The sequence below is a fragment of the Cuculus canorus genome, chromosome 1 (genome assembly GCF_017976375.1).
Source record: "Cuculus canorus isolate bCucCan1 chromosome 1, bCucCan1.pri, whole genome shotgun sequence".
In the NCBI taxonomy this organism is placed as follows: Eukaryota; Metazoa; Chordata; class Aves; order Cuculiformes; family Cuculidae; genus Cuculus; species Cuculus canorus.
In genome coordinates, this window is record NC_071401.1 from 200,791,135 (window position 1) to 200,808,737 (window position 17,603).

General features: G+C 44.0%; 1 protein-coding gene across 8 annotated transcripts in view; it reads left to right on the plus strand.

Moving 5' to 3' along the window:
- The window catches only part of FRMD4A (FERM domain containing 4A), a 389,746-nt gene that overhangs the window by 183,974 nt on the left and 188,169 nt on the right, over positions 1 to 17,603 (plus strand). The window contains exon 1 of one of the 8 annotated variants that reach the window (XM_054056338.1): positions 7,932 to 8,309. The exons of 6 other annotated variants lie outside the window; for them this stretch is intronic. In XM_054056338.1, coding sequence (XP_053912313.1) covers positions 8,151 to 8,309 — 159 coding nt within the window. In that variant the 5' untranslated portion in view covers positions 7,932 to 8,150. Of the gene's footprint in view, positions 1 to 7,931; positions 8,310 to 17,603 lie in introns of those variants that run through there. One more of the 8 variants, XM_054056337.1, reaches the window with a different exon arrangement.

Below are 17,603 nucleotides of genomic sequence, written 5' to 3' on the forward strand. Positions count from 1 at the left end.
TAAATTGAGAGCGTAAATCCTCTTTGTTTTAACTTCTGAACAGCTTCAGTCTGCTGTCCATAGAGACAATGAAGCGACTGACTTGCTGCTTCGATCCAGCAGCTTTCAATCTATTTTCTCCTCTTTTCAGGAGGTGTGAGCAAACAAGCTAGACGGTAAGTTTGCATTCCACAGTACAAATCATCAAGTTCGAAGACAGAACGTGGGGGAGTTTGATTAACTGCACTCCACCTCGGCAGAGAGAGTCTGGGCTACTATTTAAACCTCCTGAAACTCAGCACCCTGTCTGGATATGCTGGTCGGTAGTGGGTGTTATAGTAGCTATAGAAAACAAGCAGAGAAAAGGGAAGCCAGGTTGCCAGCCTCTGTGACTAGCTGTCCCGCAGAGGCATTTCACTCCTCTTGTCCCAATTTATCCACAGCTCCAGTAGCAGCTCAAAAATACAAATCTCCCAAAGCACTGTGAAGCAATAGAAGCTGATGTTTGTACAGGGTTTTAAGCTGAGCAGCAACAGAAGTGCAAGTTATCATCTTCTGTCAACTGTGCATGCATTATCACTGTAAATGGCATGGATCCAGCACTGTCCTACAACACAAATGGAGATTTTCCATTAGCACAAGCCACAGGGGTCTGCGTTTTGGGAGCAAACAGGGTAGAGGTCAACTCTTATGCTCTACTGAGAAGGTCTAACTGGTCCCAGCTGGGGAGATGTTCTCAGCATGAAGATGTGTTTCAGTACAGTAATCCCTCTCTGTTGGTTCCTGAGTTTCCCATCTGCAGATTAATTTTGCTGTGGCGATAGAAACAACTCGCCTACCTCACAGGAGTTTGCCCCAGTGCATATGCCTTGAATGAGTGTGCAAATGTGTGCATGCACTGTTTTATGGTGCTAACAACTCAGTATTGGACCTCTCTACCCAAGTCAACAGAGCCATCACCTTCCTCCACGGCACCCACACTTAGCATGGCCTAGATGCATACAGCTCTGCTCCCACAGGCAACATACACGTATATAACCAGTCTTCACCTCAGGGACCATTTATTCACTTATAATTATGCTCATTTTGATAATCAGTGTAGAAGCTCTCAACAGAGGGTATGTTATCGATCCAAGATATCTTAAGTATTTCTGGGGTTTGCTGCATAACTCTTGTGGGATGTGACCAGTTGGCTTTCTAGGAGGCTGAACACATATTTACTTCTTAATGCAAGACAGTTCCCTTGAGATTTCATAGAACCTGACGAATGTCAGTGAATTAATCTGCTGAGGAAATGGAGACTCATAAATTTATGTGACTTGTCTAATTTTACTTAGGAAACAGATGACTTTTCTGGAGTAGGACCAGATTCCACCTTATTTCTACACTTAAGGTTATATTTGAGCTGCTACATCGTTTCTCTCTGTCCAGTGACAATTGCATCCCAACCAGCAAGATCTGAATTTATTTGTAATGTTCATTTACACAGATCTTCAGAATAAATGCACTTCATAAATAATAAACTTCAGCAGGAGCAGGCTTTCCAACCCATAAGCAAGATCAAACATGAGAAATCTGGACCATTGATTTTCTAAAATATGTTCCCTTTGCCCTCCTCCTTTTTAATGAAATGCTCAGCTTTTGTCTGTGAACAGAAAGGACTTTGTATTAATCATTGAATGCAGGGAGTGTTACCACTGTGTCTGAATCACTCAGGCTACTTAAATATATCTGCAGGATAAGTTGTAAGAAAAGGTTCTGCTGAAATGGGTCATTTGTGCTGCATATAGACTTGTTTTGCATAGACAGCAAGGCTGCCCTTCATTAAATTATCCATGTTGCCACAGGGCAAAACTGCAGACTGCTTTTTATGAGCCACCAGATTTGTCCTCTCTCCTAAGCAAACAGCACCAGTTAAGAGACACCTGCAACATGAAGCAATGTGTCCTCCAAACCACAACCCACAGCCAAAGCCATCTTGACAGTTTGGCCATCATCTTCTGATACAGGGTGGGAAGCACAACTTAAACATATAATTCAAAGTGATGTAAACTCAGGGGTACAGAAGAAACTCTTACAGAGACAGATACTTGCTTCACTTACCAACGGAATAAGCAAAAACTTGGAACAAGAGAAGTGTAGCTGAACAAGTGTGTGACTCCTGTGAACAGTTAGGTGTGTTCAATCCCTGGTCTGAAACTCAGTGCCCTCCTGATGGGCAGAAACACAGGTTTGTCTCTGCTTCATACTGCTTCACTCCTGAACCTTGCCGGAGGTTATTTTAGATACAGGCAAATAACAGGGAAGAAAAACAGCTCAGCTGCTGGGTGAGCGTTATGTTGTCCTATGTTCATACCTGGTTCTTAAGGAGGCTGTGATTGTTTTTCTGCTTTTTTCTGGCCAAGAATAATTCTCCCAAGCCATTCTGCATGCAATACCAGAGAGCAGCACGATGATAAACCTTGCAGTGATGAGCACATGCCAGTGTGTGCTGCTTTGGCTGGACACCCTGGTCACAGAATGTTACATTCCCCAGTGGGATCAGAGTTAATCATAAGCTTGGGTTTCCAAAGTGAATAATCGTATTTAAGATCTCACCATTCACTTTCTGCGGCTGCTTTGCACTATTTACTTAATAAGTTGTCCTGACCTACATCCTCTCCTGCAGATTCATTCACCGCAGTGTTCGCAGAGAAAGAGGATTGAATAGCAAATCTCCGCACAATCTCTTTCATGTTTCCACGTAGTAGAAGTGAAATCACTTTAGCTGGTGGAATATTAGGGACAAGTACGAGCCCAGCTTTATAGGATTCACCTACTTTTAAACCTTGTTAAATCGCTAACACAGCTTACTTTAGGAAATGAAATGCGTATGATTTGAGTATATGACACACTCTTCTGTGTCAGTCAATAAAAAAACCTCTTAAAGTGAGGTCACGTACAGCCTTACACAGAAGGAACTGCTGTTCACATAACGATAATACTTAGCACCACCAGAGCACTTTGCATTTTCAAAGAGCTTTAGAAATGTTATGATCAAGGTTGATGACTGGAATAGTAAATTTTCATTCAGTTATTACTGTGAAGCAGCAGTTTGTTTCATTATGGAACATTTTAGGCCATATGGACACCTGAGAACATCTTGAGGAAATCAGACAGGATTTCTGATTTGTGATATTCGTACTCAAATTTAACAATCAGACAGGTTGGATGAGGTTTTGAGCAACCTGATCCAGTGGAAGGTGTTCCCGCACATGTCAGGGGGGCTGGAACTGTATGGGCTTTAACGTCTTTTCCAACCCAAACCATTCTATGATTCTATGTCTTCAGCTTCTTGTATTTTCTCCACAGGGGGTTCTAGAGCTGTCAGTAGTGGCACACTGGTGAGCAAGGGGTGGAGGCTGTTTGTATCTGTGGTTTTGGTATTGTGTGACAGGGGAGAGTTAGAAGGTAACTGAAGAGGTCCAGGCATGGCTATCACATTTGCATGGGGCAGTGTATCTTTGGGGGAGATAGGCCCAAGTGTGGCCTCTTGACCTACAGCTCTGGAGAGATGAGCTAGGGGTATTGGTGCCTCCTCTCAAGTTTGGAGAGGCTCAGACATGATCGTTGTCCATGTCTAGTCCACAGAGACTCAGGCCATGAACTTACAGCACTACAAAATGGTCACAGGGTCAGTAGACCCTGAAATCAACTAATATCAAAGCTCTCAGCAGACCCAGTATGAGCATCCAAACTATATTTTCTTTCTCTTTTTAAATTCAGGTGAGTTTCCTTTTCCCAGGACATACACACTTTATAACATAGCCCTCAAAGTCTAAGGATCTGCTTCTTCAACTCAAATACCATTTCTAGCTCCTATTAAAATCCTTCCCTTAAATCTTTCCTTATACAAACAAAGTACAAAATCTGGCGTAGGTACAAGAAATAAAGCCAGTTGTAGCTGGTCCTTGCACTCTGGGAAGCTCTGGCTGGACATGTAGAAACCCTCCATAGTGCCTCCTTGGGTGGCAGCAAGGCCATTTGTCAGGGGAAAAACAGAGAAGGCCAAATGGGTCAGCATGAGGAATGAGGACACCTTGGTTAGGGTAGGAATAGGGCACTCGGAGGCTCAGGTTCACAAGTAGATTTGGTGCCCAAAGTGTATTTGGAAATCTTTGCAGAGTTTGTGGTCCAGTCCCGTTACAGGAGGGAGGTCACTCCTGAAAGTCTCCACCATGTGGGCAGATATGAATGAAGGGGGCGGGGGGTGAACCTCCTTCCCTGTGTGTTTACTCACTTGGCAGTGGGTAATCTCTTACTGTTCCAGTCACATTAGCCGAGAAAATGATGCGCCATTAAGGCACAAGGAGGAAAATGTGACTCGTTAAACAGCTCAAAAAATATTTCCAACAGAAAAAGAGTGAAGCTGCAACATGAAAAGGAGCTTTAGACACAAAGATCTAACAACATTAATCTTCTTAATATTATAGAGAAATAAAGATCAAAAAGGGTAATGGATTTGAAATAAGACCTAAAAGACCCACTTGGGCTGGAGCCGGAGGGACCATTGGGGCCATGTGTTGGGTGGAAGAAGGATGTTTCTGGCATTTCCACAGCAAGCTCAAAGGAAACCACCCTTCACCCGACATATTTGTCTTTCTTTGTGCCCAATATGTCCACACCCATTTGAAAGCTGTGGGTAGATATTTACTTGAAAGCATGCTGGAAAGAGATGCTGAACTCCTCCTTCTGTGGCCAGAATATACAATCTGCCTGAAGGCAAAACAAGAACACATCTCTTGAGCTCCCTGTGCAGGCAGCGCCCACCTACATCAGTGCACGGCAGTGATTTGCAGGGTCTGCATTGAGGAGGAGTTGTCTGCTGGGGCTGGGAAGTCCAACCCCAGCCTTCAGGCCTTGGTGACCGCCCCATGAAGCAACCCAGCAGTCCAAAAGTTTTTGAGGTTTTTTCTCTTTTTTTTTTTCATGGGATGTAAGGAGCTATTTTTATACCCCAGCAACAGCCTTTGGACTGTCAGTAAAACGTGGGAGGTTTCATAGTAAATGTTTTGCCTGACATTTTCTCACAGACAGCGGGAAATAATCAGTGCATAATTAAAAAGGCTGTGTTGAAAAGACCTGCAAACGTCTGTAGATTATATAGAGTGCAAAGGGCTTTCTTTTTTCCTAATTAATCATGGTGAAGGTGAGGCTCAACACATTTATAGAAAAGTAAGATGTTTTTACAGAAACTACTCAAAATCTACACCAGCGGAAGAGCTAAGTTCCTGATTCTTGGTATTTTTTTCTCTGGTATTCCCTGAGTAATAACACCTTCTGGCCTTTTTGAATAAGTGAGAGCACCTTCTGCAGTGTCTCCTTGGAAAAGAATACCTTTGGTGGTGTATCTCCTGTCTCTGGAGGGCATTGTCTGTCTTTGCCGGAGAAACATCCATGTTCGTAATTCCCTTGGAAGCTGCAAGATGGGATGAGTTATCTGTATTCAGCCAGCTTTTACCCCCTTAAAAAATAATATGTGTCTAATCAGCAAGAAAAACCTCCACAGGAAACCGAACAATCTGCTCTAATCATAAAGGTAAATCTACACGCTGAAATGCTCACTGGGCCTCCTATAGACTCAAGTGACTCCTAAGGAGACTGCTTCAGTCTATCAGTTAAATAAATACGTAGGGGAACCATTTTCGGAAAGTCTGATTATGTCATCAGCCAAGTGAAAAGGGTCCTTCAGAGCTGCCCTCATCTGTTAAGTAATTAAAGAGTTGGGATGAGGGACTAAAAGTCTCCTTTTGAGCACACAGAAAGACTAGACGCACATGTGGAGTAGCTAATTTTAAAACTTGAGCATATCCTCCATTTCCCCTCTTCTCCCCCTTTGCAGAATGCCAAAGGGGTTAGGTCACATCCCAGAGCAATCACTTACTATGGCTTCTTTTCCTCCCTTCTCTTTTGCTTTATCAAACACATTTCTTCCTTTCCTCTCTTGCGCTCCCAGGCAGAGATCTTCTACACCAGGCTGTAGCCTGGAGCAAATATTGTCTAGTCAAGTTATATAAAAAAAAAAAAAAAAAAAATCTGCTTTTCTTCCAAATGAGGCTTAATAATGAAGATGTTCCTTTTTCCCTTGTCTACATCACTGCTAGTAGAGGCGGTGTGTTACCTAGTTTACAGACAAGCAAAGAAATAACAAAGAGATAATGAGCACAGGGAGACTATCAGTAAAGGCTGGACACCAAGAAAAGGCAGAGACAGAGAGAAGAGGAAAGAAAACTACACTTTCTTTAGTGTAGTTAGAAGAATGAATATCTTCTAACAAGTTTGAAGGAAATATGATTTTATTACTGTATTATATTATGCCACTCTAAGAACTATGTCCTGAAGAAGCAATTAGGCTGAGAACATGAATTTTGCAGCTGTATTTTCCTGGCCCTCTCAATAAGCTGATGAGCATCCCTGTGCTGTCATCATGACGCACTGCTCGCTTTGTGCCACCCAATCCTCTATGATCAAATTATGGATAGCATCACCGTGGGACAAGCCTGCAGGAAACCAACCAGAGATGAATATTGCTGCTCCTCCCCTGTGCAGGGAGCTGAATCAGAGAAGATATTGAGGCTTTTGGGAAACAATATCTTCTCAGCTCTGCTAAACCAGCAGCTTCAGGGGCGCAGTGCATGCAGGTCCCTAGTGATTTCAGCTCGAAGTGGAATTGTCCTATCAACCACTCTAAAAAGTGGTAGATATAAAACAATATCCTCCTCAGAAATGCCTCATGTAGGCACTCCCCATCCAACTCCCTTCTGCTCCCTTCAAGTCCTGCTGCCTTTTTGCACACATTCCTCTACAGGGAGGGTGAAATGAGTGAAAAATACCACTGACACACAGCTGTGTCTGAGGGTGCTGGTTTGTATTGTGCCTGTGGTAAAAGTAATTCCACTTCAGTATCCCCACGTAGTTATTAAATGTTAGCCCATAAGTAGAAGGGGATTTAATTGGAAGGGCTGTTGCAAATTAACTGCATGACTTGGTGACGATCTAACTGAACTGCAAAATCCTTGTGTTGATAATGTATTTTTGTCCGCACTGGATCAGTTCATTCAGCCCATCTAGACATAGATTTTGGCAGCATTGAAGTCTCCACACAGACAAGTTGCTCCGGGGGGAAACGCACAGGGATCTTTTCTCAACACCTATTTTAAGAAGGGCTGTCAGAAATGGATCTTTGTGTCCACAGACTAAAAATGGTGCTTTGCGTCCAGCTCGCATGGAGAGAACTCTATTGCATTCCCCTGGGCTTGCTCAGATCTGACCCACCCTTAAGAATGCAAGCTCAGTGAGGGTTAAAAATACGTCCACACCGGCTGAATTAGACTGATTTTAAATGAGCGTTGTTTAAACCATGCAGCTTTCTAACTTATCATCCCTTGAGTAAATAAGGTGCTTTGCAAACTGTTGTGTGTCTCATAAAGATTAAGTCCCTTTCTGAGTCCAAAATACATAAAAGTTTCAGAACAGGCAGCTGGGTGGAAAAAAAAGACCAGCGCGTAATGAGCAATGGCTAGTTGACACGCGAAACAAAAGGATGAAATGTTGCACACAGCAAAGTTGTCTTCTCAGCTGTTCTTCGGAAGTGTTTGAAAGAGTTAAGCCCAATACTGGAATGTCTTGGGAATGTTGGCAGAGGGAGAGTGAGTGGCTTTTTTCCTCCCTCTGGATGGAGTCCCAGGACTGAACTTGCAATGTGATGACTTTGGATCCAAGTTTGCTTTTTGGTTCTGCAGCAGAGAGCCGGGAAGTGATGCAGTGTAACTAAGAAGCCCTTTGCGAGGGATGTGCAATTGCCTCCCCAAGTCAGGAGAGGTATTTCTACCTCTTCCCTGCTCATCCTTGGGTGCAGAAGAACTCGCTTTGAGAAGATACATAGAGGGAGAAACCACATCCTGAAGGGCGTGTGCGAAGGGAGAAAGACACATCCCCAACCAGTTTACTTTGGCTGCTGTTTTTAGTTGTCGGGTTTGGTTTGGTGGTTTGAGGGTTTTTTCCTTTCTTTTCATTCTCCTCTTTTGATGGAAATTGCGGTGACTTTTCAACCTTCCAGTTCATAAGGCGCCTTGGGATTAGCTGATCGCCTCCGAGCAGGGAGTCTGGGGTGTTTTGCACAGGGAGCTGGCATGGCTGCTGTGCTCTTTGGCTTTGAGGACCTGCTCTACAGCTGGGACAGCCTGGTGTGGAGTCTGACATCCCGGGCACTGAGGACTTGCCGCTTTGGAAACCTGAGGGTCCTGCAGCTCATGCTGAAGCCATGGTGCATTTCCAGAGACGTTTATCAGGTAGGGTTACAAAACACCAGGCCAGACCCTCAAACCCCAGGTGCTGCAGAGGGAAAAAGCCCTGGTGAGTCACACAGGGTCCTGTCCTGTTCCTATTGACTGCTTTAGGTCCTACGACAGGCAGTGGGACAGAGGAGACACCATGGGCGAGGGAGGTCTGGGAGGAGAAATGCAGATTTTGAGATGGTGGTGGGTCTCCCATGGTTCTACATAGATTCAAACTCTCCTTCTCACAGAGCAGAGGGGAATAAATGAACACAAATTAAGGGTCACTCTGCCATATCTCCTTTCCCTGAGCTTTATATTCATAAGTAGACAGTCTTATCTGTGCTGCATCCTTGAACTGTCTCTGTAGATGCACAAGAGTGTTTTAGAACTTACCCACAGGAAAGTACATCTGAAGTCAGGTAAACTGTGGAAAATGTAGTGGGTTTTAAACTGTAACAGCATTAACTATCCCCACTTTACTTGTGCAATGCATCCTTACTGCTTAGTGTTGCAAAATTTGAGGGTTCTGATTGTCTAAAACTATTGTTTTACTTGGTGGGTGTTTTATGTGGCATAGAGAGGTTTGGTGCTTGGTTGACTGGCTTCTCTGTAAAGTTCATCTAACTGCTTGCAGCTTGAGATATAACAAAGAAACACATATAAACTGTGTGTTTCCGAGACTAGCTAAACTGAGTTAAAAAATCTGAACATCACAGTGAAGGTACTAGAACCTGATACCACTTTGAACAGCAACTAGTGTCAGTCCACACATGAGCCTAGGTTGAAATGACAACCAGTATCCAGCTCATCCGATTTTATAATAAACCTTAGACAGCTGAGGCTAGATGCTTATTCTGATGTGGGAACAAACCCATATTGATATTTGTCATTATTTTCAAAGGTTTGGCTAATGCCAGATACTGGATTGACTGACTGATGTTTCCATTTGGAAATGACATTTTCTGCTACTCCCATTTGCTTGGTATTTTGCTTTTCATGTACTTTGGAAGTCTCCGTGTGTGAAGCCAAGTTATACAGAAAAAGCCTGTGGAAATTGTGTGTGTTGCCTAGAGGGAGATCAAGAGAAGGCTCTTAGTAATTTCAGCAGCATTGAACCAGCTTCAAATCATGCTCTGGTTTCAGCAATCTTCAGGAGTGGATTATATGGCCTTCTTCGTAGTTCTGCAGGCACAGGCAGTCTTTTTATTTTAAGCATTTGCTTGTCCTATAAGATGCTTGCAGCCTGTAACAAAAACCTGTTACCCAGAAGGAAGGATACCTTGTCCCACTGATTTCCCTGGTGGCCCCTGGACATGGCTTTGAAACACCCATGAGAGGTACCACAATGATGGCTCCAAGTCAACCAACCTGCTCTCCCTGGGCTTTGCTCGGTCTTGGCCAGTGCTAAGAACCTGCAGGTCAGTCCGCACAGAGACTGTCTATCATGCAGGGTTGTCCTACCCACTCTCTGCAGCTTGTTTTAGGAGGATGGCCTTGAGGCCAATTACCCCATGTGGGCCTGGGAAAAGGCTTAACGCTGAATATCCTTTTGACCCTACACCCATGTAAAACCATCCCCCAAACCCAAGGAGTTAGTTTTCAGATGTGTCCAGATCCTGATTACAATTAACCTATCCCAGCCCACACACTGCACGCCAGGGGATGCCGCTGCCTGTGATAACTCCAGGGACTGGTGCACTTCTAACGGATTCACTCTGTTGCTCACACTGAATATGTGCATAACTGCACTTTTTCCATTTCATTATGCACACATGTTTAGCCATCCCCCATAGCATATATCATGTCAAGCATTGGAACTGGCTGCCCAGGGAAGTAATGGAGTCACCATCCCTGAAGGTGTTCAGAAAACACATAGATATGGCACTCGGGTCATGGTCTAGTAGGCATGGTGGTATTGGGCTGAAGGTAGGACTTGATGATCTTAGAAGACTTTTCTGACCTTGATGATTCTATGATTCTATGTTCCTGGCATGTTATGCTGTTATCCCCCTTTGCTAGAGTCACCAGGGAAACGGGACAGGCAAAGGTTTCTCCTTTTCCATCAATGTAGCCTGACAAGGCAGGGTAGACTTGAATAGCTGCCTGTTTCTCAGATAGAGTCAATGAACTTCTGCAAAAGCCCAGTAAAAGCACATCACCTTTTTTGCTGATGCCCACAAGCTTCCAGGTCTTTGGAGAGGACATGAAGTGGTCGGGTATCAGGACAGTTGCTGCTGCTGGGTGGAGGTTTGTTTGGGAAATGTTTCTCATAGCTCATTGCTGCAGAGAGCCAGCAGCATCAGTGTTATTAGGGGCCAGCGTGAGCTGATAACTAACTCTACACTTATGTATATTAATCCTAGTGGCATTTCCTCCAGTAGCCAACATCCTCCAATTTAAATACTGATGGGGTATTTTAGCAGAATATTGCTTGGACAGAAAGCCTTACAGTTTAATCACTTCCCAGAGACAGAGTGTTCTTCCACTGTTCATTATTTAGATGAGCAAATAAGCTCTGACTGTGAAGTTTTGTTGCTGCAATATATTAATCCCTGTTGCTACCACAGCTTGAGAGCAAAGCAGATCAGTAGTAGGACCTCAGCATGCTACCAGAACCAAGAGTCTTAAAAAGAAACATTGGTCAAATTTGTAAGATTAAACAAAACTTTTTAGTAGTCAAAAATATATCTGTGTCCTGTTCCTTTATATTTTTTTTTTCCTTTGAGTTAATCACATCTGAGTGCATTTGTGCTTTTGGAGCCATTTGCTGGCTCATTCTTGCTGAGACTAACTTAGGGGTACCGCAGCAGTGCACCACACAGCCAGGTCCCTGTCTGAGCAGCACCTACTCTGCTGTGCACACATCACTGGGGAGGACTCAGTTGCTCCTTTGCACCACCAGCCAAGACTAGGCCTCCTCAGGTATGACAATAACCTGGAGAAATTTTTGGTATCTTTTACCTAGACTGTTGTCTCCACCATATATACCCTGAAAGACTTCCATGGGATGGGTAATTCCCTTCTACTTTCTCATCTACAAAATACATAAAACCAAAGCAACTATTATATAGAGGGCATAGTCCAGCTTTATTGCCAGTGCAGCAAGGAATGAGTTCTTGAAAAGAAAAGACACTCCAGGCATCAACGTCATCAGTGTCATTCCCTTTATTTCCGACAAGGGAGACTTTGCTTTCTTGGCTTTTGGGGAATCTGTAGCAATGCATTAGCAGCAGTAGATGCAATAGCAATTTTGAGGTGATACGAGTTGTGGTGGTCAGGATCTCATCCCACTTGAGATTTCAATCTTCAAATCCAAACTGACACAACAATCGGAAGTCTGTACTTATCTAGGCTGCACTCTGAGCAGTAGTTGTTATAAAATAGGTTAAAATGATCAAAAATTGTTCCTTCATCCTCAGTCTCCAGAATGGATTTGACTCAGAGATGCTGAGTAACTCCATACCTTATTGTCTTCAAGCGATGCTGTGGTCCTCAGGACATCTGAGAACTAGAGGCTCTTGCTAGCCTGCAGCAAGTTGCCATCATCTATCTCAGACTGCATTTCTTTTCCTGGCAAGAAAATCCTCTTTCAAGTCTGCTGTGATTCACAGGAATATATTAGTCCACACACTCTGAATGAACCACTTGCTTTGTTCTGTTTTCAGGGGGGCTACTATTCACCAGTTGCTATATTTTAATTGTGGTGAATGCTTGCTATATTTTAATTGTGTTTTGTGATCCACTGTGTGACTTTCTGACTACATGTTCAAAGCACATTTGGAAACGATTAACAAATAATGAACTCCCAGTTGAGGCTTGCAAACTATCAGTTGCATGAGATGCCACAGAGCTGCTGGATGTATTTTTACCAATGCCCGGAAAATGTCTGAGTGCTCTTACCTACTAAAAAATGGCCCTGTGAACTAACACAGTGACTGCTTTTACAGAAATGCTCACATTTCAAGAAGTGCTGAGGGAGGGCTCGTTTATTATGGGATAGGCCATCAGTTCTGCATTTTAACATCCTGAAGATATTTCACTATTTATTTAATCTCCAAATTCATCAACAAATATTTTAGTTTCCAGGCTGTGTCTGTGCAGTGTCAAAGAACATTAGGCAGGCCAGGACCTACATCTTTAGTAAAAATGTGTTTATATGCCTGTCTGTTTAAAATCCCACCAACTGCTCTTACCAAGTCAGAGGCAGACCTCTGGATGCAGAGCAGTCTCTTGAGGAGCTGTAACACCGATCACAGACATTTCATTCCTCGCATGCTGTAGACAGTAGTGCTGTGTACTTTTTGCACTCTGCTTCTTGCCCACCAAGTACTTGGAAAGGTGGTTAAGTAATATCATTCTTATTTGACTACTGTAGAAACTGAGGCAGAGACAGACAAAATTACTCACTTCAGGCTGAGTAATTCACAGGGCAGAATTATCTTCAGTACCTTATTGCTCCCCATATATCCAGTTACAGTTAATGGAATTAAGGAAGGAGGTGGTCTGTAGCATTTGGGGGCTGAATGTTAACCTAAAATGAGGAAGAGAGCATTTGCCATACTGTCAGGAGAATAAAGGCCCAAAGAGCAATGGCAGAAAAAGATGTAGAAGCCAAGGTCCCATGATGGGGGCAGGATAAGTGGGGGCTCTGGGCAACCCCAGCCCTGGAAGGGAGATTGCTGCTGCTGTGGATTCCTTTGAGAAAGACCCAAATCACAGAGTCCAGCTCACTACCTGGTTTCCAGCTGTGAAAATCAACTGTGACTCCCGCCTTTTAGTATTGAGGGTCTTGTTGCAGTGCTTTAACTCCCTGCCAATCCTCTCAGGCCAGCACTGGCAAGTATCAAGCATCAGAAGATGTTTTTTTATCAATTAATGCACAGATGTGAGCCCCCAAACCATTTCTTCCTTGGACCTTATGTTCAGCTACTCTATTCCCCTTATTTTCCATGTCCTGCGATTGTATTTTCCCTGAGGGCAATGCAACTGAAGTGTGATTCCCACACGGTGCCCGCTGCTCGCAATGGGGTCCTAATGGCTTTTCACTCAGCTCCTATGAGCACTGGGGAGCTGAGCTGAAGGGGCTTCTCCTCCAATCACTCCAGGGATTGTTAGCAACCTGCTGGATATTGCATCGATAAAGGGACAGGATATTATCCACCTCACAGGGGTCCCTGAGACATTCCCAAAACCCCATGTACCCTAACAGGAATGTGGTCTTCCACCTCATAAAGGAACAATTTGGAAAGTCCATTCTTGTTTCGGCATCATTCCTCACTGTATTTTCCTTGAAGACATTTTACTCTGTCTAAGCATAATTAGGGATTCAGGAGTAAAGGCGGCATTTTGCAAGCCTGCTCTGCTGCTGTAAAAGGCTGCTCGAATCAATATCGGCAAAGCGGGAGGAAGGAAAGGGCTGGAATGGTAAACACATCATTGCAGATTGGTAAAACTTCCAGGTTTTGATTTATAGCTTCATCACCAAGTAGATTAATGTGAAATTCAAACACAACCAGCTCTTTGCTTTCCTTTCAGGCCTGACATATTAGCATTTCCCATTAATCTAGTCAGCTCCAGCACGATGAAGGCTAAGGAAATGGAGGATTAGGGATGTGGGAGTGTTGGGTGGGCAGGAGAAAAGAGCCAACAAAATTTTCTTTAGCTAACTAGCTAAAGTAGAGAACATGGGACCTTATTCAGATCTCAGGTTGTAGCTGAATCTGTTTCTGACTTCCTCAAATTAAGCAAAGCCAAATCCTTTCTCTCCTGGTTTTGGACAGAGGGATTTTCAGTGGGGTTGTTGATTCTCTGCTCATAAGGACGACAGTGGATGTTGGTACCTGTGCCACCCATAGAGCTACGCTTGCAGAGCTCTTTACCAGCAGCTGCTCTGTCCTCAGAGCACTGTGATGCCTCAGTACAGACAGTGTTCAGGAGGCTTCAGGCACTGTAAAGCCATTCTGTGGGGTATCGTACCAGGGCTAGGCTCCTCTGAGTTGGCAGCCTGCCTAATTCCCACTTTTAGCGGGAGGCAACTGTGATGTTTTTCCTCGGCATTCTTTGCTGAGCCAGTCCACAGGCTCTGGAGCTGCCCTGGAGTGTTCTCAAACTTTATTGCTACATATTTAAGGATTTATGAGACTTGAACTGCTTCCCTTAAAAAAAATAAAAAAGAAAAAAACAACAGCAATGAACACAAATCACAGAAAAAGAGGGAAAAAACCCTTCGCCCAAAGTCCCAGAGCTGTAGAAAGGGCTAATGAGTCTCACATGTTTCCAAAAGCTGCTCGGGAGCTTTTGGCTTGCAGAGTTTTTCACCCCATCCTCATTACAGCCAGAAGCAAAGAGAGTTAGACAGGCAGAGGAAGGGAGAGAAAGTACAAATGTTAAAAACACATTTTTGCCAGGAAACGATATCCAAACATGCCGGGGGGTGGGTGGGTGGAAATCAGCCTATGGAGGAACCTCTGGCCCTTTCTACTCATGACGCCTGTGGAGAAAGCACAAGAGGTGTTCAATAAGTTCCTGTCCTCAGGTATTTTTACAGCACACTGTAAAATTGCCCTCAGCATTTGATACAGGCTTCCTCCGCCTTACTAGAGCTGTCAAGGGCTGGGGCGGTCTGATCGGAATCGTTTTGCTGTCACCAGCCCCACCGAGCATTGAGGTTGGTTGAGAAGAATTCAAAATGTTAATTCTGCAAAATATCCAGCTAGACATGAATGCTTATCCCCACCCCAGGGCACGCCAAACCAGCCTTTCTAGGGCTGCTCTCCATCTCGCACTGCGTCAGGCAAGAGGGCAATATCAGCCCAGTCCAGGTAAAGCTAGAGAGATTCTTGGGATGTCTTGCTCAGAGCCAACCATTCAAGGTAAAATAGTGTGGTGGAGCTCACGAGAGGAGCACAAAGATCTTACACATCTAGGAAGTTTGGGGCAATAACCATTTTGCCTCCTTGACAGTAACAAAGCCCTACTCCTCTCAGCAGCTTGTGTGGTCTTTTCTCTCCTGTGTTGTCCCAAGGCAGCTGAGTCAAGACCAGAGGCACAGGGGGTTCCTGGAAGGGTAGGGACAGGCATCAGAGGTTTCCTGGGCAATGGTTGAACTTGAACTATTAAATTGCCTTGGGGTGGCTCTGCTGCCTTCCAGTTAAAGCTAATGTGAAACTGCACTAGGCAAAGGCTTGCACTCACAAATTCTATGCAAAACAAACACTGAAGTGCTTTCCATGTGTTGTAGCAAATGGCCCAGTTCTGCTAGAAAATGAGATAGACTTTAAACCTCCTACCCAACTATATATGAACTTTCAGGGATGGTAGGAGGAGATCAGGTGGTCAAGTGTCACGACTGAGCTTCTTTTCATTCAAGAAATAGAGTGGTCTCTTAAAAGTAGACAACTTGGCATTGTTTTGTCTCTGTGTGGATTTTTCCAGCCTGCTTCCCTGTGAGAAATATTCAGTCCCCAGTACTAGTCTGTTCATAAGGAGTCTGGCACCCCTGGTTATGAACATGAACATAGTCTTTTATGGTGTTAATTCCAGCCCACTAATAGATGGGTTAGGATTGCCAGCGCAGCTTATACCGGCCATTGGCCAAGAAGCAAACATAAGTGATGCTGAATTGTTTCTAGTCTGGGACTGTTCTGAATCTATCCCAAATCAGATCTTCTGTGAAGTCTACTACCAATGTCTTGGGCATTCCTGACCTAGTCTTTTCTTTAGGCTGCATGGATGAAAACTGTGCTTTCCACAAGGTATACAAATTGTCTCAACTGAGAGGATCCCCAGTAGCTCCCCCTGCTTATAATAGAAAGGCACCTATCAAGAAAGGCAAGGGAAATACTGTTTGATCCCCTGGGTTTGCAGAAGCCAGGACTGAATTACTCCTTCCTAGGGTTAGCTATTTTCTGCTCAGCATCTTGAAACATGAGAAGGCACACAACTCATGCTCCTTTAATTATCAAAACCTAGCCATTTCGTCTGTGCTGGTTCCTTCCAAGGTGGGTGTCTAGGGCAGATAGTATAAACCACTCTCTGGAGATGCCTGCCCTTCTGTTGAAACCAGAAGGATCTGAGATCATTAAACCCAACTGGATGCCAAAGTGTTAAACACTCGTAGTCCTGTGAGATAGAGCCCAGTCAATTTGTTCTGATTAAATATGTCATCCAAGGCCTGGGTGGAAAATGCTGGAAGCCCTTGGGAAGATGATAGACATCCATCAGGACTGCATGTCTAGCAATCTTGCAGCTTGAGTCATCCAGCTTCAGCTGTTGCAGTTGATACAACTTGCTCTTTAATGGGACAGGCCCTCAGGAACCTGTTTTTGGTAAAGAGCTTTGCCTTCCCCAGAGAGACATTTGTGAGCAATTCAGTCCTCTGAAGTAAGTAAAACCAGCAGGGAGTTTTGCCTAAAGAACTTTTGTTCGGTTTACCCCCTTTTCCTTTAAAGAGAAATCCACCCTGAATATATGGCCCTAGAACAGAACCACTCCCATCAGGCTTCCATGTGTTTCTCCTCTTGTGTAAAATAAGATGATCATGGGAAAAACTTGCTTCTTTCTTCTCTGCTTGCAAAATCCATTCATTGCTCCACCAAGGGCTCTGTGCAATGGATGACATTTCTTTCTGATGTTCTCCTGGAGGAAAGGTGGAGCTCACTAGTGCCGTTGTTGTGATCCTGCCCTAACTGTTTGCAGCTGCATCTAAGATGCTGCCATGAATCTTCTGCATTCTTGCAGAGACTCTCTTCACATCCAACTGTTAACATCCAGTCGTTTAGAGAAAAACAGTTACTCTTGGGCATGGGAGCTTGGGAAAAAACAAGCCCAAATTATGCACTTGAAAGATGACTCTCCTGTGATATCAAAAAAAAGAACAGAACAAAGGCTTTGAATGCCATATAGGTTTCAATACCAGAAGGCGTTGAAGCCAGCATATGTCCTGCCTCTCCTTCCTTCCCTCTATCCCTCTCAGGCTGGATTTAGGAGGACATTAATCCCATGCACCTTTGACACCCACAAGTGGCTGCAGCAAGTCTTTTATCAACATTTGCGTATTAATTATTTCTGAAGCTTAAATTGGAAGAGCCATTTCTAGCATCCATTTATTTTTATTCACTTATAACACCCTCAATTTAAATCTTCCATTCATCAAATGCATTCGCATGGGCTCACAACAGTGGAGAGTTGTTGTTTCCCTAAATTGGAAGCTTACAGGGCCAAGCTGAAGGGAAATTGTCATGGGATTTCAAACCCTGCCTTTTTTCCTTCCACTCCTTTCAGTTTGGGAGGTATTTTTTTTTAACC